This window comes from Onthophagus taurus, chromosome 7 (genome assembly GCF_036711975.1).
Source record: "Onthophagus taurus isolate NC chromosome 7, IU_Otau_3.0, whole genome shotgun sequence".
Classification (NCBI taxonomy): Eukaryota; Metazoa; Arthropoda; class Insecta; order Coleoptera; family Scarabaeidae; genus Onthophagus; species Onthophagus taurus.
Genome location: NC_091972.1, coordinates 17,918,088 through 17,942,226, shown reverse-complemented (window position 1 = coordinate 17,942,226; position 24,139 = coordinate 17,918,088). Strand labels below are relative to the sequence as shown.

At 32.5% G+C, this 24,139-nt stretch overlaps 2 protein-coding genes across 2 annotated transcripts; one reads left to right on the top strand and one right to left on the bottom strand.

The window, feature by feature from the left end:
• Window positions 1–7,651: 7,651 nt before the first annotated feature.
• Window positions 7,652–9,009, bottom strand: LOC111414950 (uncharacterized). Its single transcript, XM_023046418.2, has 2 exons — window positions 8,548–9,009; window positions 7,652–8,245 (listed from the first exon to the last, which is right to left on the bottom strand). The coding sequence occupies exons 1-2, from the start codon at window positions 8,609–8,611 to the stop codon at window positions 7,833–7,835; spliced, it is 477 nt and encodes a 158-aa protein (XP_022902186.2). The 5' UTR covers window positions 8,612–9,009; the 3' UTR covers window positions 7,652–7,832.
• Window positions 9,010–9,328: 319 nt separating this feature from the next.
• On the top strand, window positions 9,329–23,225 carry LOC111417639 (luciferin 4-monooxygenase-like). Its single transcript, XM_071197649.1, has 7 exons — window positions 9,329–9,535; window positions 14,401–14,602; window positions 21,477–21,684; window positions 21,738–22,071; window positions 22,122–22,436; window positions 22,485–23,005; window positions 23,055–23,225. Exons 2-7 carry the CDS (start codon window positions 14,486–14,488, stop codon window positions 23,183–23,185), a joined length of 1,626 nt encoding a protein of 541 aa, XP_071053750.1. The 5' UTR covers window positions 9,329–9,535; window positions 14,401–14,485; the 3' UTR covers window positions 23,186–23,225.
• Window positions 23,226–24,139: the final 914 nt, after the last annotated feature.

Sequence of the window (24,139 nt, the reverse complement as noted above, 5' to 3'; positions counted from 1 at the left end):
CTTTCATACGAATTAATCGGTCGCGGGTAAGGTCCTCGGTAACTCTGTACAACAAGAGAAGAACAATAAGAGAAGTTCTTGATAAGTTTAATATAAATTTTGAGATTATGATTACAATTTCCTAATTAATTTAATATTTGACGAGTTGTATAAGACCATAACATATCTGAGTTGATAAATATTACTTCGAATCAACTAATTTAGAATATTTGTTTATATAATCAGTATATTTTGTTAATTTTGTCGACAACATCTCAATTTGATTGCATCTTAAGTTGTGCACATGTTTGTCTTGACAGTACTACCAGAACCTGCCTTAACCCTGAGATAATTCGACAATTCTGTTTAAATATTTAAATTTTTTTCAATTTAATAAAAAAACAAATTATTATAAAATTTAGTAATGTTGTTTTCATTAAAATAATTCTTTTCAAAAGAAGAGGGACTATTCCATTTGGAAAAACATTACAATATGTATCAAATACATTTCAGTAGAAATATTTATGAAATATCATTAAAATATGTAGCAGAAACATTTCATTTGAAACATGTCTGAAATATCTTCTATACAGCGTGTCCCGTATCTTCCGCATCAGAGCATTATACGGTTGTAGGATACATTATTCTGAAGCGATCTTTCTAATAAAATTTTTTCGAAATGTTTATAATAACCGCACGGGAACTGTTTAAAGGAACTGTTTTTCGTCCAATCAGCAGATCGCAAATCAGACTCAGGTAATCGGTGCCACCCTCGGCCGGTCCGCTACGCCGATGATAATTCGTTTCCCACGTGTACTCACCAATTAATTCGTCATGGAAAGAGAAATAAACTTTTTCGATGAATCAAAGTTGTCCGTTATTGGTCGTCGTTAAACAGTTCCCGTGCGGTTATTATAAACATTTCGAAAAAATTTTATTAGAAAGATCGCTTCAGAATAATGTATTCTACAACCGTATAATGCTCTGATGCGGAAGATACGGGACACGCTGTATATCTCTTGTGAACGTATGCGCATGTACTAATTCACTGTACTAATTCGAATCGTTCGAATATTGGTTTAGAATGGCGTAGGTAAGTTTTGTATAAGTTTTTTTATATATCACCACAGTTAGGAAGAACTTCCATTTAACTGATAAAGAATATGAACTGGTAGTAAGCAAATGGTTACGACAAGCGAATTTACGTTATAATAGGCGAAATAAGGAAACCGCAGATGAGACACGATAATAATAAAGAATATTGTTATTTTCTTTTAGTATTCTTTCTTTCGTCTACTCGTCGCAATACTGAAAACGTAGTGCAAGAATCGCAGCTCAAATATGAAACAAATTTAAAAATTTTGTGATGCCATTACTCCATATACAAGGTGGTGTCCATTTAATGTGAGACAAGTGATTATCTCGAAAACGGTTTATGTTACATAAAAATGAACCAAATGAAAGTTGTTCTGTGCGAAGGGGGAAACAATGTGACGATAACATTTTTTTGACCTTGACCTTATTTTCAAGGTTATATGAAAGTCACGACCAATTTTTTAAATGACACCGTATATATATTTTATTGTAAAATCTGTATCTCTTGAAAAAAATTGAAACTTCTTCAGAAACAATTAACTAACGTTTATAATCTAGCAAGAACAAATAAAATGTATGAATTTTTAACATTTTCCTACCCGCTTCGATACATTGTCTTTAGTTCTTAATTCTTAGAATACTATTTAAGAATGCTCAACAACTTTGGCTCAATACCTTTGGAAAGAGGTCTAAAAGGTTCCGACATTTCTCCGCCTTTGTCAATTTGATAATAGATTAACGTATAAAAAACAAGAGTTCGTGGAACTGCTTATGTCGGCATTTTCAGAATATCGCTTTCAGAGACTTAATTGGTTGAATTGTTTTAAAATGTAACAGGTAACACTAAATTTGCATAAAAACTGCTTGGCAACAAATTCTGAATTCTTTCCATCGTTTTACATTAAGGCAAAGTGTGGCAGAAAAATTCGAAGGGATTTTTATTTATGGAGGAAGTGGCAGAAATGTTGCTGATAGTATAGCTTTGTATCAAGAACGTTTTCCTGATCGAAATACGCCTTCGAGAAGTACCTTTTACAGAGTTGTGAATGATTTTACTAACACTGGAAATCTGGAATCAAGAAAAAGAACTCGGCGAGCAACTGTAGAAAAGGAAATTGCGGTATTAGCTAGCGTTGAGGTAAATCCTCAAGTTAGCACTCGACGACTTACAATTGACGCCGGAATATCGAAGACCAGCATTTTAAGAATATTAAAGCGCAACAAGTATCACCCATACCATCTTTCATTGTATCAACAGCTTTATGGAGCTGATTTTGAAAATCGATTAATATTTTGTCAATGGACACAAGAACGAATGCGGATGGACGTCAATTTCTTAGGTAACGTGCTATTCTCGGATGAGTCTATTTTTACAAACAAAGGACAAGACAACAGATATAACATGCATTATTGGAGCGTTGAAAATCCGAGGTGGTTGCGTGAAGTAGAACATCAACGACCTTGGTCGGTTAATGTTTGGTGTGGTATAATTGGTGATAAATTGATCGGTCTATACTTTATATTTTACTATATTTTATGGTATGCTGAATGGGGAGAAGTACCGAAATTTTTTAGATGACGTCTTACCAACGTGACTTGTAGATTTGAGCAGGGAAGAAAGACAAAATATGTGGCTGCAAAATGTTGCGTGTCCAGCACATTTTTTCCAACAACTTTCATTTGGTTCATTTTTATGTAAAATGAACCGTTTTCGAGATAATCGCTTGTCTCACGTTAAATGGACCAGTCTGTATGAATATTTTATGTAGTTTTGTACTTTATGTAAATTATCCAAATTTTAGTAAAATTTCTTAATCTTGAACAATCATAAAAAAATTCTCGTCTCAAATTAAAGACTATGTTTCAATTAAAACACGTAATAATATGACTACAAGTAAAGAATACCTATTTATTTAAGAAGAATACCTGTTTTTAAAAATCTTATTGCTATAAGTGAGACCACATGTTTTAATATTCTTTTTATCAAGAAAAAAGTGTCAGTATTACAAAATAAGAAAAACGAAAAAAAAAACAATTCCACAATTGTAGTACATCTTTTGTGGTACATTACTTGTTTTATTGTATTATCTGACATGCAAATTGTCATGTAACTGTTTTTGGTCAGTTATTTTGTAATACTATAGTTTTTCATAGTTAAATATCACAAATATATGTGTTTTAATTGAAACAATCTCGTCTGAGAAGAAAAATTTCTTTAGGTTATTCAAACATAAACAGAGATAAAAAAATCAAAAATACCACTAATATGGCTTAAATTTAACTTTATATTTAAATGACCTACATAAATTATTATTGGAATGTTTATGTTTAATTTGTTTACAAATAAGAATTTTATTTTAGTTAGCAGTTTAATATATTTTGTATAAATATTTACTAACTGTATTTAATGCATACCTACTCTTATACTTACTTTATTTGTCCTAATCAATGAGAAAACAGAATCGTAGAAATTATTGATGGATAATTTTGAAATTTGGTACAGTTGGCGTAAGTAACAAGTATAGTACAGTACTTCTATTATTAGTTTTTCTACCTTAAGAGGCCTACCTAGCTGGCGAAAAATTCGAAACGAGATTCCCTCGTGAACACGCTTAACGCGGCAACACCGCTCCACGTGTACTCGATCGGGCTGGCGCGCCAGGCCGATGACGACCAGGACTGTCCGATTGTCGGGTAATTCCCCGACAATCAGCGACGTTGATTTTATTCTTAGTTGAATGCATTTGAATACGAGTCGGGGCCGCTTTTTGGAACATAGCTGTTATTGCTAGTATTTCATTATTATCAATTGTTAGTTAAAATTATATATTTTCACGAAAAGGGATGTTGGTGGATGCCGATCTTATCAGATTCCTCATTATAAAATTGCACAGTATACCAAATTTTATCTGTATATGACAAATCATTGAAATTATTACAGATAATCTATACCTTAGCCATTTATTGATTTATACAGGGTGATTTATCAGCTCACCATCAAACTTTGACATATGATAGCTAATCCAATTACAAAAAAAATGTTAATGAACATATGTCCTATTTTAATTAATTACGAAATTATAACACTTTAAAGTTTTCATTTTTATATCATAATTAACTGCTACATTATTTTTAAAACACATAAATATTACAAATATTGTTCAAAATAGACTCCTTCTGAAGAAGGAATACATGCTTCACAATGACGAATTAAAGAGTTCTTCAGCCGAATTAAAATGTCTGGTTGATTTCTTGTTCCAGTAGCAGCCATTTGTATTCTGTTTAATGACTGTTTTCGTATGTTAATTTCCACTTGATACACAATTTGTATCATATGACCCAATAAGTAGAAATCCAATGGATTAAGGTCGGGGGATCTAGGTGGCCAAGCAAATGGACCATTACCAATCCACTTGTTTGGAAAATATTTATTTAACCACTCGACAACTACTCTTCCGCGATGAGGGGGGCATCATCGTGCTGGTACCACATATTTTGAATTACATACATTAAGAGGTATATCTTCAAGTAAATCAAAAAGTGTGTTGTTCAAAAAAATCTGTAGTTTACAGCGTTCAAACGTCCATCAAGTACATGCAAACCTAGTAAATTGTTGTTAAATAATCCACCCCAAACGTTGATGCTGAAACGTTGTTGAAATTTCCTTGGTCTAATCGCATGCAGATTTTGTAATGCCCAGATATGTTCATTATGGTAATTATTTATACCATCTCGTGTAAAACATGATTCATCTGTCCAGCGATCATTTGAAATGAAGTCATTATTTTGGGCATGTTACTACAATAACATGCTGATTATCTCCTGGCTGTAGAGCTTGAACGTTCTGTTTACGATACGGATGAAGGACTTGTCGATTCAATACGCGCCATGCAAAATGTTGACTTACATGTATGTTGTGTGCTATTCTTCGAGTGCTAATGGAAGGATTATCAATGACAGCATTAATTACAGCTTCTTCGTCCGCTACATTAACTACATGCGGTCGAATAGGATTACCTGTTTCTCAAAGTGTTCTGAAAGAATCGCTAAAAACTGAATAATATGGCAAATGATGCTGTGGAAATCTTTCTTGATATTCTGATACTGATTGTCGACCGTTTCAATTGCAAAAAAAATACACGAAAATTATATCAGCATACTCTTCAGTGCTATAAGCGTACATTTTGAGTGTCTTCTTGTATGTAATAATTAAACCTTACACCAAACTGATATATTACAATGACAACTTTGTTTTTGTTGAATGTTTGATTTTACTGACTATTAATAAATTCGCTGCAGAAAACTTTAAAGTGTTATAATTTCGTAAATAATTGAAATAGGATATATGTTCATTAACATTTTTTTTTTTGGTAATTGGATTAGCTATCATATGTCAAAGTTTGATGGTGAGCTAATAAATCAACCTGTATTTAAAGATTAAAAATGTTTAGACTAGCTGTCATAATTTTTGCTCTAGCAGTACATGTGGTTGAAATTATGCAACCACTTACAGAAACACCATATATTTTGTAACCCATATATAAACACCATATATAGGGTGCCCATTATTTATGGAATATAGTATATATCTCGGTAAATGTTGACTTTATAAAAAAACATTTTATACAAAAGTTGTTTAATATTTTATTTGCCATAATAAGACAACATTCAATTGTTTATATTTCAGAAAACAAATGAGCAATGAATAACACTTGAATTTTTTTAAATGGCAATGTACCCTTTCGTTAGGCTCATTTGATAGAGATTGTTTTTCTCTTTACGATGATGTCAAATTTTAGTACCCTTATATCAGAAAATGTTTGAAAAAATTTAAAAATTGTTATTAAGAAAATTTTTAGTTTTTTATGAGTTAATATATTTTTTTATTATTTATATTGTATTATTTATTTTAAAATATACCTTTGGTGCTTCTTTATATTTTTATTTTGTATTTATTTTAATAATTAATCTAATAGTAGATGATCAGATAATTGTGCAAATATTCTCATTATTAAAAATGTATTGCCACATTTAGACATTGTTTTGCATTCTACGTAAATTAAATGTTTAAATTTAAATTAATGATATACAAATTTTTTGATCTATCCGAAAATATTAATCGCTTCAGGTTTGTTTTTCTTGGGAGCCACTACGCCGACGTCTCGGTTACTGAGAATACCGAGCTCCACTATGTCTCGGGCAATGTTTGGGACGGAGCAATATTTGCGATGTTGCCGTATTTATACTCCACAAGCAATCAAAACGGACTACACGTTTTAAACCCATTTTATTTAAATTTGCTGCATTTAATAAAAAAATTGAACTCTTTAAATATGATTTACTTTACATTCCACTACCTCGTGATGCATTCCGTTTTTAAAAATTTTTTAAAACGTGATTTTAGAAACGTTACGCGACATTTTTTGAAAAAACTAAATGCATCACTAAAAACTATATAAAAAAATAGAAATTTTGATGTAACAAACATACAAAAATTTTAAACGATGGCTGAATAAAATGGTATTCGTTGTTTTTGCTAATAGGTTATCCTCTTAAGGTATGATTTTGTTGCAGCATCCACTGTCTGCGCCCCGGGTGGTATGGTCAGAAATGCTTCCTCAGCATATCTTGCATATCTTCTGAGGAAGCATGTATGAGCATGATGTCTGGGATGCAGATGCGAAACGCCAACAAAATTATATCTTCAGGTTTTCTGAAACGTCAACGAAACCTTTCAGAAATTACATTTAAATGTTTATGATATCTACTAGTAATGTAATGTAAACGTAAACAGAAATAATTCAAAACCTTTAATGAAACATTTTAGTAATGTACCGTAATTGTCAACTGTATGTTGCAGAAACATTTCAATAGAAACGTTTCAATGAAACATAAAAAGGGCCGGACATTAGCAGTTTCAGACACGTTTCAACTATGTTTAAGAAATATGTCGAAGAAACATTTCATGTTTCAATAATATGTATCAGAAATGTTTCTGAAACGCAAATTTGTTTACTGGGATAATTGGTTCACTAGTTTGGAACTAGCTGAATCCCTGCTAAAGAAGAAAATAACCCTTGTTGGCACTATTCGTAAAAATAAACGATGTCTACCAGCAGAATTTACCAACACTAACGTGTTTACTGTAGTTCAAAAAAGAATAGGAAAACCCGATATCACTGCAAGAGGTGCAAAAGATATGTGTGTCTTGAACATACTATTGTAATATGCGAGGACTGTTTCGAAGACCAACGTCACCATTGGTGTTCCAAAATTTCACGTCACCACTGCAGAGTTAAGAGGCGTATGGCTAGCTATACAAAAAAATCATTATTGGGAGATTTCTAGAGTTTGTGCCGAAATATACAATGTTTAATACATTCAAACTCAGAAAAACTTCACAGAGATGTAATCAAATCCATTCAATACATTAAGTCTTTTTCTTATAATTTTGGTGTAATTATATTTACACCAAAATTCCTTTTTCTTATAATACTAGAGGTAAAATTACTGTTATTTTTAAGGTAGGATGTTTGATGATGATTTTAAATCAGAAATTTTGAAGTAAACTTCACAATTTCTAGTATATAATATATATTTACGTTTATTCATCCACAAAATACATGTAGACACTTTGGTATCGAATAAATAATAACAATAATAAATTACATCATCATACAATTTACAACTTAAAAATTACGAATAGGAAGAATTGGGGGTCACATCAATTTTCAAATGTTTCCATCAAAAATTATATTTTAACGTAAAGGTGGATCATCATCATCAAGATCTTGGCCGATCATAACCTCATCGTAATTCGATGTACTACGATTATTCATTTTATTTCGAACCCAGGTTAGCACCCTGTATTTATATCCAATGTAAACGCCTGCCATCACCAACGCGATTAGAAACGCCGGTATGATTATGGCCGCAGCGACATGACCTTTTTTGTCGGTATTGGTCTCGTCGACCAAACTGCTCGAGATAAAATCTTTGTCGTCTGATCGTGTCTTTGAACTTTTTACACAAACGTTCTTCTCGTTCATTTCGAACCCTTTTTTGCATTCGCAATTGCCCAATTCTTCCTTTTCCATAGTTGTTAAAACGCAAATTCCATTTGGACCGCAATCGAAATTTATTAAATTTGACGAGTTGCATTTTTTAATAGCTAAAAAAAATTTTTAGGTTAAAAAAAACAATTTAAAAATATTTTTGTAGGTTATGATTTATAAATGTTTAAAAATTGGATTTATTTACAATAATTAAACGATTTATGACTTAAATTACAGCTAAAAAAAGATAATTATCAAATTGGAAATAATAGAAATTTCTTATCATATCAATGTACAAAGTGTTTTGTACACTATAAGATAAACATAAATTTTAACGTCGTTCTCTTCTTGTTATCGATAAATAAATTGTAAACGGAATTGAAAAACATACTAAATAAAATAAAATTCAAGTATTTACCTGCTGTGTTATTCAATAAAATCAAAAGTATGCTTAGGAACTGTCCTAACCTAGTCATTATCATCTTGATAAATTACATTTCTGTTTTCGAGATAAAAATGATACGTTGTTGCGTTTAGAACGTACACATCTAACTGAATGCTGAATAAACGTTCTTCAAACGGGGTCTCTCCCTATCTCTTGTTGTATTATTGATAAATTTATCGCTCGGTTTTTATTTTAGACAATGAAAGCGAAGGTGTCAAATGATTTTTGTTTGTATTTTCAACCCCGACGCTGTCGCACCAACACGATTTTTTAACTGACTAGAACGACGCAACGACCAACTATCCTTTAAATTGGATAATAACGGATCATAAACGAACGCGTATTTATTCAATTTACCACTAATAAATGAATTTAAAACTTATTTTTGTGTTTGTTATCTAAACTGGGAATAGTTTAGAACTTTCGCCTATAGATGGCGCTGTATATGTCGGTAAAGTAGATTAAATATTTTTAATTTTAACCCGTTTTTGCCCGAGTTAATTTTTTTTTGAATTGTTTAATTGATATTGGTTACATGAAAGCCAAGGTCCATTGAGTAAACAAACTGTATATGATTATCCAACTCACTATAAACGCTGTTGTTATGAACGTATCCCCCCGCAAAGGCCTTATTGTGACGGCATTGGAAGAATCGACATTTCTATGTTTTTATTTATAAAGTGTACTTCACTTAAGAAGCAATACACAAAAATATAAAAAAAAAGATATAAAATAAAATTTAAAAAAATTAAAATATAAAGCGAAATATTAATGGTTATAATTTTATTATTGTTAGGTTATCCAACTTGACTCGGTTACCATGGTGATTAAGATCCAAATATTGCAGGTGCTTATCAAAATTGACGTTGAATTTAAATTTTTTAATGAAAAACACATAATTAATTAGATTTAAAGGTTGTATTTAATTCAAAAGGAGTAAATGGATGAAATTATAAGCAAGGTAAGCGGATTAAATCAAAAGAAAATATTTTTAGATCAATTAAAATGTACAAGAATTTAGGGTTAAATAACAATTAAATTTTAATTTTGACATATTTGTCAACTTCATAAAAAAGTCTTTAAGATGAGTCTAAATTCGACATATTTGACTTTAATATTAATGGAAATACAATCACTTCCGGTTTGAAACGTCAACGTCAATTTTGACACATGTATTTGTCATCTTCATTAAAAAAACCTTTAAAATGAGTCCAAACATGACGCACTTATCTCAAAAAACAAAAAAATTTGAATAAAAAACCGTTAAACCCGAAGTTAGCTACAATGAAGATAGCAATTGAATTATTAAAAATTAATACCAACCTTAATTTTTAATTTTGTTTTATTGTATTTTTGTTTTTGTGATAAATTTTAAGATATTTTATAAAAATTAAGAATTTGTCAAAATGACATTGACATTTCAAACCGGAAGTTGTTATATCTCGACTAATATTGGAATTAAACAGATCATGTTTGGGCTCATTTCAAAGGATTTTTCACGACAATTACAAATATGTCAAAATTGACGTTGACATTTCTAACCGGAAATTGACCATAACTTCATTAATATTGAAGATAAATATGTCGTGTTTGTACTCATTTTAAACGATTTTTAATGAAGATTACAAATATGTCAAAATTGAGGTTGACATTATAAATCTGCAGTTAGTTATCATATAATAGACAAATGGACAACTTCATGGTGTTCTTTTATAATGTATTCTTTATTAAAAAAACATTAAAATGAATCCAAACATGATGTTGCTAGATATTACTATGTTGTATGTTTTTATTGCACTAAAACTAGAACTAACACTAGACCTAGAATTAGAAAATTAGAACTTTCTAGTTCTAGGTCTAGTTTTAATTGTTACTAAGCGTTAAATTGTTGTCTATTTTTACTGAAATAGAACTAACATTAGATCTCGGATATCTAGATTCATGTTATTAGTTAAATTTCAAAAATTTTCTGATATAAGGGTACTAAAATTTGACGTCATCGTAAAGAGAAAACAAATCTCTATAAAATGAGCCTAACGAAAGGATGCATTGCCATTTCAAAAACTTCAAGTGTTATGAGTTTCTCATTTGTTTTCTCAAATAAAAACAATTGAATGCCTTATTATGACAGACAAAATATTAAACAACTTTTGTATAAATTGTTTTTTATAAAGTTGATACTTACCAAGATATATACTATATTCCATACATAATAATAATAATAAAAATAAACTGCCTTTATTTTCAGAGTAAAGAGAACAAACAATAATAATAGTAACTATAGTTACTATAATGCAAAATAAAGATAATCAAAAAAGAAAAAAAAACAATATTTAAAAAGAAAAATAACTTAAATACAAAACAGGTGGAAATCCTAAGACGAAGTTCAGAATGCGACCATAATATGGCCCGCTTCTGCTCTTCCACTTAACCTTAAAAATAATTGCACTTTTATTCAATCGTAGTACATGCCTACTCCTAAAAACTAAAACTATTAATTGATTCTGCATTATAATCTTCATTTCACTTATAATCTATCTTATATATGAGCTAATAAAATAAAAAATAATATAATGAAATAAACAAAAACAAATTATTCCACTTGCATTAAAATTAGATTGATCCACTACAAAGCAAGCAAGAAGTCACTGTCGCTCAAATAAATGCCTAAACAATAACGTTCTGAAAGCACCCTCCCTTTTGGCCCTAATGGTGACGGGGATAGAATTATACAGCTTATAGGCACAGTAGCTAAACGCACGACAAAACAGAGCTGTACTATGAGCAGGCGGATTAACAACATTTTTATTTCTAATATTTATACTGTGTAGATCCCCTCTAAACTGAATCTTTTTACTCAAATAATTAGGCGAGCCAGTTGTGACAACCTTGTGATACAGCACTGAAGCCTGTAGAGTATAACGATTATGAATATTCAGCCAAGTTAACTCTTTAAGCTTATGAGAGATTCTTTCAAATTTTTTAATTCTGAATATATATCTCATACAAGCGTTCTGCACTCTTTGCACTCTCAATCTATCCATGGAATCCAAACATGGATAGTAGACAGGAATACAATAATTAAGCAAAGACAGTACAAAACATTCACAAAGCATCTTTTTCATTTTTAAATTAAAAATATCTTTGAAAGAATAGAGTAATTTTAATTTCAAAAAACAAACACTTAATGTTTTAGTAATGTGCTGTTTGTACCTAAAGGCATTATCAACGACTAGCCCAAGATTCGTTGCCTGATGAACAATAGGTATATTGCAACCGTTCAACCTAAGAATCAGATTAGCTTTCAATTTCTCGACTTCCACATTTCTGCCAAACAGAATAACTACACTTTTATCAGGGTTTAATATCAAGGCGTGATTCTTTGCAAATTCACTGACATTCGCTAAGTCCTTATTAATTTTCCATGCTGCCCCCTCATATTCACGAAACGGAAAGTTGTAGTATAGCTGAGTGTCGTCAGCATACATATGAATTTTACAATAATTGACAGCTTTTGGAAGCATAGATGTGTATAAACAAAACAGCAAAGGACCTAACACCGACCCCTGCGGTACTCCACGCTTCAGCTTCAATGGTTCAGAAATTAAGCCATTGACCTGTACACATTGGCATCTGTCTATTAAATACGTCTTAATCAACCTTATAAATTCCTCCCCGCCTCCAATATAGTGAAGCATCGACAGCACAATATCATGGTCAACAACATCGAACGCTTTGCTAAAATCCAACAACACTAAAGCGGTGCACTCTTTACCGTCTTTGGCGTTTAATATATCGTCAGTGACATTTAAAAGTGCAGTTGTGCAACTACGTCCAGGCACAAATCCCGATTGACAGTCTGGTAATATATCATTTGAAATAATAAAGTTTTTAAATTGGTAGGAAATAACTTTTTCCAGTACTTTGCTCAAGGTAGGAAGAATAGAAATCGGTCGCAGGTGCTTAAAGTCAGTAGGTTTTTCGATTTTCGGTATTGGAATGACCACAGCAGACTTCCACTGCGAGGGAAAATGTGACTCAATTATGCAGCTGTTTATGAGATGTGTGATATATGGAAGGGCATAAGGAACTATTAATTCAATCATCTGCGCAGATATGCCATCAGAACCAACAGACTTACTGGTGATTGACCTGATAATGCCAAATACAGTATCTTCATCTACCGTGTGAAGATCAAAGGGTGTATTCGTATCGCTATAGCTGTTATTTGAGTAAAATAGTATCGTATCCTTTATGTTATTAATATTGACGTCAGGAGTACCACCAACAAATGAATTATTTATCTGATTTACGTTTGAAAGATGAGACGGTATATCTTTCGACTTTTTACTCCCTATATGACATCCACGAATAGTGTTCCACATTTCTTTTTTATCCGTGCGTGTATGTAAATTATTAAAGTATGCTATCTTTTCGTGTCGGATAGCATTAGTTGTGAAATTTCGTAATTGCTTGTAATAATCCCAAGACCCAGCAGTTCTGCATTTTTTGTACCTTGTTTTAGCCTCATCTCTCAGTCTTTGTAGTAAGACGATATTGTCAGTCAACCAGGGCATCTTTGGTTTACGGATTCTTACAGTACGCATTGGTGCATGGCAATCGATAAGATTTAATAAGGTTTCATTAAAGAATTCTAATTTTTGTTCCAATTCCATGTGAAACATATGATGAAGGGGAATTGCGCGTAGATCAGCAAAAAATGATTCATAATTAAATTGTGAGAAATCCCTATAAGTATGCATAAATGGCACGGGTTTCAAAGATTCACATTTCAGACGACAAAACACCAAATCATGGTCAGAAATATCTGAATTAATCACACCAGAATCAGTCACCCCCAGCTCATCCGAAACCGCAATGATATCTAACAGGGTTGCCGTAGCTTCCGTGACTCTGGTAGGATCATGGGCATCATGTATATTATATTATACTTCTCCTCCAATGACGTCACGTTTCCCACCTCACCCCGTCAACGTCAATTTGTTCGAGTTGGATAACCTTTAAGCAATACTCAAGGGACCTTGCATGAAAGCAATACTAACTCTCTCTCATACTACTTAATCTACTTTAAAATACAATTTATATTATTAACTGCTTTACAATACCAAATATGTATATCATTTTGTAGAGAAATTTGAGTTATTGTGTTCTATAAATAAATATGTAAGTGGCATAAAATCACAAATATACAGAGAGGAAACTTCCTCCAATATGTGTAAAAATGACCGTTGGTCCTTAATTTATACTTATAAGACTTCGAAGCGGAGCTAAATAGAAATGTATAGACGATAAGAAACCACAAAAAAAATATCTTGCCGATCACAAATGTCAAAGGTTTCCTTGCCTAACTTTTAAAATGAAGTTTTAAATTTTACATGTTATAACAAGGAATCAAATTAAACCGAATCTAGCCAATATAAAGTTAATCTTATAATCGTTTCATGTGCGCAAACAGCGTATTCTTCTCTTATCTATTATGTAAAGAATTAAATAATCTTAAAGGTCAACTAAAAATAAAAACATAAACCATTTAAAAACACCAAATTCACTCATTATTTTCGTTAACAAGCAAAACTATAAATAAAGTTTGTTTATCCCACCACCTAATTAACTGAAATTTACATTTTTTGTACAATTAAAATTTTTAAAGTGTTTCGTTTTTCCATAAAATCGAAAACGTTACAATAATAAACATATAATAAAATAATAATAAATTATTTAAGTAATAGAATAGAACGTATGCGCAAACTCACGATGAGTTGTATTTATTATAAGATAAAAAGTGAACACGCGGTCTTCTTGCAGTTGATAAAACCGATTTAATTCGAGAAGATTGACCGAGAGAAAGTTTAGTTGTAGTTCTTTTTTTGTTGTAACATTTTCGTTGAGAATGTCTGAGGAATTTTTAATTCATGGGCCCAACAGATTGATTCCAATACCAGAAATTTCAATTGGTAAAAGAATTTATGACAGTTTAAAAGAAGCGGGACCAGAGGAAGTTGCATATGTAAGTTAAAAGATTTTAAATTGAAACATAATTGTTTTAAATAATATAATTACATAATGCGAACTTTGAAGACTGTTAAACTCAGTTACGCATTATTTGATGATAACGTTATGTCAACATTAAAAAGTGAGAATTTTAAACCCACCATTACCAAAATTTAAATAATCTAAACACCTTTAAATTTAAAAATAATTATAATTTATGCTAAATTATATTATAGATTATTTATATGATCTTGAAAAACTTTAGTAAAAGTCTTAGAAATCGAAATTTATTTCGTTAAAAATCTTGCAATACTCAAAGGTCACCAGAAATATATTTTCGTTTATAAGTCACAAATAAAATGGAAAAAAAGTGGAATTTGTATGATCTCAACACTACAACAAAGAAAATTTTGGGCAATATCGAGTACATTTTCGGTAAAAAATTTCTTAATGTAGATATAATTTTCTGGGAAATTAAGTGAACAACTCTCCAACTATAACATGAGTGGCAAAAATTAAAAATTTACAAACCCTGAAAAAGTAATGGTTAGGTATGGTGCGGAACTCATCTTTGAGAGGAAAATCCTGTGTACGATTTTCAAAAGGAACATGGCGACGAAGATAGAACTTTAAATTATACCAACTGGTGGGAAAACACGAAGAACTAGGTGTCATGGCTAGAATTGAGGTCATGCTGAGGAGGATCAGGCATGCCAAACAACAAGGAAAGCAAAAACAAGGAAGACCTAAACTCAGGTTGGATTTATAGGCTAAAGAACAGCTGCACAGAATAAGGATGAATGAAGAAGGAAATTTAGCGAGGCCACAATCTGCTGAATTGTAGTCCCACAGATGATGATGATGAGTGAAGAAAACCAAGAAATCTATGAAGTACGAAAATATATGAGATAATCATTTTGCAAATATCCGCAATGTGATTCTTAATCTCAAGTAGGTAGGATCAATAGTTAAATCTAGTATTTTGGCAAACCAGTGGCCGAGGCTATACAATTAATATCATATCAACCCGAACCTGATCATCACATTGATACGACTCCTCCAAAAGCTGCCTCAGCTTTAGCTAAAGTAGGAAATATATGATTTCATCTAATTAAGCCGAGGTCGATGGCAAATATACTGAGGATGTTAAAAAATCGTTGGAACTCCTATTGAGGATATACATACAGTGTGTTAAGTAATTACCATACCCAACAAAGTATACAACCAATATCACAAATTGGTATTGCAACGCGACGAAAGTTCCTAAAAACGATTACGATAACTTTAAAAGCCGTTTAAAATATATTTAGATATATTTTAATAATTAAAAAGATATTTTAAATATAAAAAAATATATAAAGGCTGTTTCGAAAAATATAAAGGCAGCAAAAAACGGTTAAAGAACAAAAAAAATACGGAAACTCACAACAATAACGTTCGATCTTGCGTTCGATCAGCTGTCAACCTCTGGTTACTAATTTAAAATTATCCAAGCTACCACTACATATTGAGATATGCAGCCAATATTACACAGGTCACGTGGGTTACGATAATTAATTAACACAGTGTTCTTCCCTCCTTCAAAAGCCTGTTCTAATACAGATGCCGACCTCGAAGTGGGTGTAAGGTGGGCTATTTCTTATTTTAAGCCCTTAAAATCACTTGGAGAGAAGTTAATTCTGCCTTTCTTTCTGCAAAAAGGCATAGAAGACCTACTCCCAGTAATAATACCCCTATACATATATAGCCAGCTATAGCTTTAGCCATAATGTACACTCGTGATCTTTTTAAATGAAAATTAAAGAATGATGGCTAGCTCGAAGTCGGGGAAGGTCGGGTTGGTTTACTTTGAAACCCTGCGCAAGGCTACGGGGGCGGAGTAATCACGACGGCCAAAGCAGGTAGAGAAGGAGTAATTTAGAATTTGTCACTACGGGATTTTTAAATAGGTTTATTGTAATAGAAACCAGCTTAATATTCGATTAAATTATCGAAAATAGCATAATAAATTATTTAATGTATTATGTCTTATTAAAAAATGATTTTTGGAAAACAAATAAAAATTGTTCCTAATTTAAATCAATTAAAAGGTCTCTTTATTATTATTAATTTAAAAATAGTCTCTTTATTTCGAGGGTTGTAAAATGACACAAAGGCGGCATTTTTACTTATTTCCGGGAACGAGCGCAAGACAAAATATAAATAAAATAAAATAAAAAAATAGTTAACTGGTTTGTATAAATACTGACATTTATTATTAAACAAATCTTAATACTTTATAATGTTCAGGTGGTGTGTTTTGAAGCCGTATGTTTTCATTCAGATTTGGTAGAGATACGATAATTTAATTGGTTGAAATATAGAAAAAATTAAAACGGAGCAAAAAAACAAAAAACTTTAAGTGACAAAACGTTCTACGTTTTTTAACTTTTGATAAAAGAAGTTTTGAATCACACTGTAATAATATTAATAATTAATCAGTATTAATATCTTAATATATTATCATCATGAAATTGATTTAAATTAGAAACAATAATTGAAACACATTAAATAATTGAAACTGCACAATCAATACAATCGAATCAATTGTTCGAAAGTCATCTAAATTAAGTTTTACTGTAATAATGTTATCATTTAATATTTTTTCTGTATTTATATTTTAATAGTTATTATCATAAAATTGATTTAAATTAGGAACAATTTTTATTTGTTTTCCAAAAATCATTTTTTAATAAAACATAATACATTAAATAATTTATTATGCTATTTTCGATAATTTAATCGAATATTTAGCTGGTTTCTATTACAATAAACCTATTTAAAAATCCCGTAGTGACAAATTCTAAATTACTCCTTCTCTACCTGCTTTGTCCGTCGTGATTACTCCGGCCCCTTAGCCTCGCGCAGGGTTTCAAAGTAAACCAACCCGACCTTCCCCGACTTCGAGCTAGCCATCCTTCTTTAATTTTCATTTAAAAAGATCACGAGTGTAGGTCATGTAGGTGAGGAGGAAAGTAAAGATGGTCTTTATACCCAAAGTTAGAAGGCGTTCAAACGCCGATCCCAAGGTTTACAGGCCAATCAACCTAACTTCGTTTCTTCTCAAAGTGCTTGTCGCCAATCCACTCCATCCAAGCCATCATATTTATGAGAGAGCAAAATCAACAGTTACTGCTTTCCATGCCTTGACGAGCATTTTAGGGGAGATAATTGCAACCTAAGAGATAGCCCTATGTGCAATCATAAAAATAGAAGATGCTTTTGATAACACATATGAATCCAAAGAGAAAGCTCTAAATGCTAAAGACATATATCTGACGCTGAAAAGTCAGTTTGGGAGGCGAGTCGTTGACTATTAAGGCACTTAGAGGATGCGTCCAAGGGGCAGAGCTTTAGCTAGTAGTTAACGATTTGTTGAACACCTTAAGAAATAATGCATTCACGGTTCAGGGATATGGAGATGACTTGGTAATCACAATCCGAGGTAAATAGGATACAATCATAAGCCAATTAATACAGAAAGCCCTACTACATATTAGCACCTAGTGCAGAAACAATGGGCTCAGCATTAATCCAAACAAAGTAGAAATAGTCCCTTTCACTCGGAGAAGGAAGCTACAACTGAGAGTACCCTCTATTGAAAGCAGAGCTATTAACCTCAAAACAGAGGTCAAATACCTAGGGGTAATACTGGACAATAAATTAAACTGGAATTCCTACATCGCCGAGGTGAGGAAAAAGGCCATTGTGGCTAATCAGATCTGCTGCGGGCTCCTTGGAAGGAGCTGGTGTCTTAAACTGCGAATTACTCACTGGGCCTATATGGAAATAATTAGACCCATGGTCGCCTATGCTTCACTGGTTTGGTGACTAAAACCGAATCAGAAGATAGCACAGTAACAGCTGACACAAATTTAGCGGCTGTTCTTGAAGCCTGTATCTGCATCTATATATACAAAAGGAAGCCTAATTTAAGTGTCTTATCACTGAAAATATGTTCTTCACACAAGTTGATGCAGGGTAACCGCAGAGAACATCTTGAATTCCTCAGGGACCCATGGAATCCACTTGATTGAAATTAAAACGGATTCTATACCGACAAAATATAATTTTGACCAGCCATATAAGGTCATGTTTTGAAACAGGGTGAGTCTCAACTAAAAAAAGAAGCCCTTGCCTGGTACACCGATGTTTCAAAGACAGTTGGGTCCGGAGTAGGAATGGGCACTAATGGACCAAATAGCCGAGCATTAAGCTCGGATATAATCATTCTTGAAGCTTAAGTTCTTACCATTTCGGAAAGGTTCGCTTGACACTTACTGACATAAAGGAACAGACGTTGGAACAATATTAATGTTCATCAAGAACCTAGATTTGCCCTGAACCATTGGAGGGCTTAAAGTACAATAAATATTATAAGTCGCGGTGACAAGAGGAGCCGCTCCCCTCAGCTCGGCAGCAATAATAGTAATAATAGGTCTAGGTCGCTTACGGCCGAGGCTCTACAATTAATATCTATCAACCCAAAACTAATCATCGCATTATTGCAGCCCATTTGCAACTCGTCAGCAGTACCCCATCTATAATCTAACAATGACGACGGGTTTTTCTTTATTCAGACACCATTGCATTGCATATCATCCGTATATTTTAAATCCTGCATGACATCACAACTCAAGTAGTCTGAAAGTTGATTTATAAAAAGAATAAATGGGCGGATATCCTGAGAGACACGTTTTAGACAAATCTACAAATAGAGTTGTTTAGAACTCTTGAATTTTGTAAGCGTCATAAAAGACAGTGATAAATGCGAAAATTGCGTTTTTAGTACCAAAAAAGCACATTCATTCATAAAAAGATTACTATGAGTCTCAACGTGATCAATATTTTATAGCAAAAATTATACTCTTTCAATTTGTAAATTATTCTTTTCTACCATTAAATATAGAAGAAATAAATGTAATCGGCAGCAGTAATAATACAGCAGCACATTGATTTGGGCAATACTGTACTAGTGATGTCCTTTCTGTTATTAATCTTTCGTAGAGGCTCATTGGTCTGCAAGTGCGACTTTAGTTGAGTTAATACATTTAATAAATGTTCGTCAATATCATCGGAATAATAAGTGATGACATCTCGCCCACTTTCCAGGTCAATTTTCCCTATATTTTTGTCTTGCAAATCTATTAAAAATTTAAATCTTTTACTAAATACTTTATAGGCATTATCTCTTTTATTTAACTCCACGGCCAAATTGTCTAAAGCTACAATTAGTGTCTCCCGATTAAATTTTTCAGCCCCACGCAATAACAGCTTTTCCGTCGATTTGTCAGAAAATTTTGAAGTAATCTTCCTCTTATTTATATCACTGTAGTCTTTTTCTATACCCTTCTGTACCCAATTTTGTCGCTGCTTCTTCATATTCTCTTAATCTTTCATCTGATTAGTCCCGTATGTGGCTAACAAATATTACTAATGAACAAATTAATTTCACACCTTCACATATGTCTAAGCCTGGTGTGCATTAAATCTCTCTAAGATTTCCTCCCAAAACACTTTACAATTGCGATTTTTAGCTTTTTAAAATTATTATATATATTCTGAGCTTCTTTTCGAGCTTTTCATTTGTATTCTTACTAAAACTTTTTAATATTGCCATTACATTTCCATAACTATCTTTTAACGTTCTGACACCATCATAATGGCAAGACCAACTAGTTTGGCTTAAATTTTTTATTGAAAATTTAGTTTTTGCTGCGTTATTAGGCCTATCACACCTGAAGACATTGTGGGAGTCAGGAAAAACCTCCGCCGAATGTATGCCAGGATGCAACCACGTCTCTGTTAGGCAAATAATGTCATAATCAGAACTTAATGAATTATTGAACAAAGTACTCAGTTTGGTTCTAAGACCACGTATATTCTGATAATAAATTGTTATAGATGCCATTAAGTCTTATAAGATATAAAAAACTTACATGTCTGGATACTGAATTACATCCTGTCAACATCAGCATCGTTTCGAATGCGTATCGATCGCGAATCATCATTTCTTTTAACAAAGATTTGGCAGTTTTTGGACCACATATATTTATAAGCTTTTTCTTTCGCGATATTTCTGGTCTTAGCAAACAGCACCTTGTTTACAGGTGTTAAGTGCTCGTTGATGAAACACCGAGTGAGACCCGGAGGTGTCCCAGCCTTTACCGATTTCGTCGCCAATCTTGAAGCAGCAAGAAAACTGTTCGGCCCTGTATAATTCAAGAACCTTTCTATCATTTAATGCTGTAGGGTAGTGTCCAGAAATCTTTAATATCCTTTTCTATTTCCCACCAACACCGTGGCATCTCTCCAGTTGCTATTCTGTCGTTAGTATTCTCGCTATTACTGTCCCACGTTTTCAGTGGTTAGCTTTTCCTCCTGCTTTTATATATTTTTGCCTTCCATACTTTTTTAACTGGTACTTCCTCTCCCAACCTCTGCAAGTATTTCCACTAAACTAGCTGTGTCCTTCAATATACCCCAATATAGATTATATTCCCAGATCATTCTTGACAGCGACATTCCTTATTTTATCCCTCTTACTCTTCTCAGGTAGGGCATTTCTCTTCTCGCCGCTTATATTTTTGTCATCAGTTATTCTGTTATGGTCCAAGTTGACTTAAAAGTGACTATTGGTATGTTGTTTATTGTCACTTTTTGCTTAGCTACACTATTGAAGGAGGAATTTTTAAATCTGCATCCAAGTATATATTGTCACCTTTCTACTGATTTCGTCAGCTCAAACTTGTTCCTAAAAAACAAACGGAAACATTAAACAATTAAAAAATAAATAATAAAATAAGTTTAATCGTTAAAAAAAAAATAGTTAATGACTTAAATATTTACAGATTGACGTTAAAACGGAACGTTTTTTAACTCACAACGATTTCTTAAAATTAACATGTCGCCTTGCAAGAGCTCTACAAAATTGCGGTTACAAATCCAACGATGTAATCTCAATTTCCGGTGAAAATAATAATTACTTCTTCGTGCCGGTTGTTGCTGGGTTCTATTTAGGGATGATTAGCGCACCATTAAATCATAATTACACCGAGAGTAATGTTAATAAACTTTAAAAAAAAAACACGATTTAATATGTAAATTTTTAGGAGAATTATTACATTCAGCTGGTATAGCAAAACCAAAAATTATATTTTGTTCCAAAACAAAATTAAAAACATACCTGGATTTACAACGAAAGGTTGATTATATTGAAAGAATCATTATTATGGACCCAATGGATAAAACGAGTGGTTTCGATACCATTGAGGATTTTATCGAAAAGCATTGCGAAAAAAATTTTAAAGAAGATGATCTTAAAATCACTGAGGTTAATATTTTTGAGCATTTAGCTTGTATTTTGTATTCTTCGGGAACAACTGGATTTCCAAAAGGAGTTATGACCACGCACGATAATATTGCGATGAGAATGAGTCATTTTAGGTACTATAAAAGATGTTATATAAATTTGATTAACATAAATTGTTTTTTAGAGATCCAAGAATTCATGCAGCTGGTCCAGAAACTATTATGGGATGTTTACCATTTTTTCACGGATATGGTTTTATGACCAACGTCACGGGTTTGGCTAAAAAAAACAAAATAGTTGTAATGCAACGTTTTGAAGAGGCAAAATTTTTAAAAGCCATCGAAAAGTTTAAAATCAACAACATCTCGATTGTTCCACCAATTATGAACTTTTTGGTTAAAAATCCTATGGTTGATAATTACGATTTAACAAGTCTCCATGAAATTACTTGCGGAGCCGCACCTTTAAGTCATGAATTAGAACAAGCAGCAGGAAAAAAGTAAACAAATAAAATTAAAAAAATAAAACGTAACATACTTTTTTTTAGATTCTCCTACGTTTCTAATCTTCGTCAAGGTTACGGGTTAACAGAAGCAACGCTAGCTATAACAATGATGCCATCGAATGAACGAAGAAGTGGTTCATCAGGAAAAGTGGTCCCTGAAATGACCGTAAAAATATGTGACCCTGAAACAAGAAAAAGTTTAGGTCCAAATCAAATCGGCGAAATTTGCGTTAAAGGAAGAATGGTAACCAAAGGTTATTACGGAGATGAAAAAGCAACAAAGACTTGTTTCACCGAAGATGGGTGGCTTCTCACAGGCGATTTAGCCTATTACGATAAAGATGGCTACTTTTACGTCGTCGATCGATTAAAAGAATTAATCAAATACAAAGCTTTTCAAGTAGCTCCAGCCGAATTAGAAGCCATTTTGATTGCAAACCCTAGGATTAAAGACGCGGGAGTTGTTGGAAAACCCGACGATGAAGCTGGAGAAGTTGCCACTGCTTTTATTGTTAAATCTGATCAAAGTTTAACAGAAGACGAAGTCAAAAAGGTTATATCAGGTAAGTTTTGATTCAATTTTCGGTCAAATTTTAATACATTTTTTTTAAGATCAATTATCTAAACCAAAACATCTTCATGGTGGAGTTTATTTTGTCAATGAAATTCCTAAAAATCCAAGTGGAAAAATATTAAGGAGGCAATTACGTGATTTATTGGTGAAACAAAAAAGTAAATTGTAAAAAGTATGATTTTAGCTGTAAATAAAGAGATTTAATGAAATTTATCGCCTTTGTTCCCCACAACCTCACTCAATCGTTCAACAAGCAGAATTCGTAAATCTTCCTCTACTGCCATTTTCCATGTTCTTCGTCGTGTCAGCACATGAGTCTGCCATGCGCCTCCAATGTAGTCATCCTAGGTCCCCCATTATGTTATCCAGCTCGTGGTTCATCCTGATACTCCAGCTACGCCTTCATACTGGGTAGGACCAAAAATCTTATGGAGTATCTTCCGCTCAAACAATCAGCGTGGTCTCTTCTTTTTGCGTTATCGGTCACAAGTGGGTCCGCATTAATTATTTTTGTTGCCTGTGTCAGCAATAAAAGTCCGATCCAGCTTGAAGTCGCTCGTCAATTTCGATAGTAATTGAATCTAGTAATATAACCGGCGTTAGATAAGCAATCTTATCCGCTAAACAGCTGCTCAAAACGCTCACGAATTTCTATCCAACGGAGAAAATAGCTTCATTTTCACAAGAGTTGGCATCTCTGGTTCCGTCATCAAAAATATGTCTTTTCGTTATGCGCCGCTGAGGTTCCATGCAAATTCCAAGTTCTTCACACATATTTTTTGCATAACTTACATCACCATCTGCCCATTACTCTCGTTTCTCTATCAGTGCCATCTGCAAAGCATTTATTTTCTGAACGCACTGTCTTATATCTAGTGCCTTTGTTTGTAAATATTTTTATGCATCATTCACTTGATGTTGTCAGAGGTCCAAGAAACAAATAAAGGAAAATAACTCCATCGTAACTAGCAAAGTTCCTACTACAAAGCGACGAGAATGTCTTTGTAATGAAGCAATGTCATTTTTATGGCATCGCCTCTTACACTCCATCCTGTATATTAAACCCATTTTTAAACTTTTCCCTGTAGCTGCTATCAGAAGTTCCCAACGATGTGTGGATATG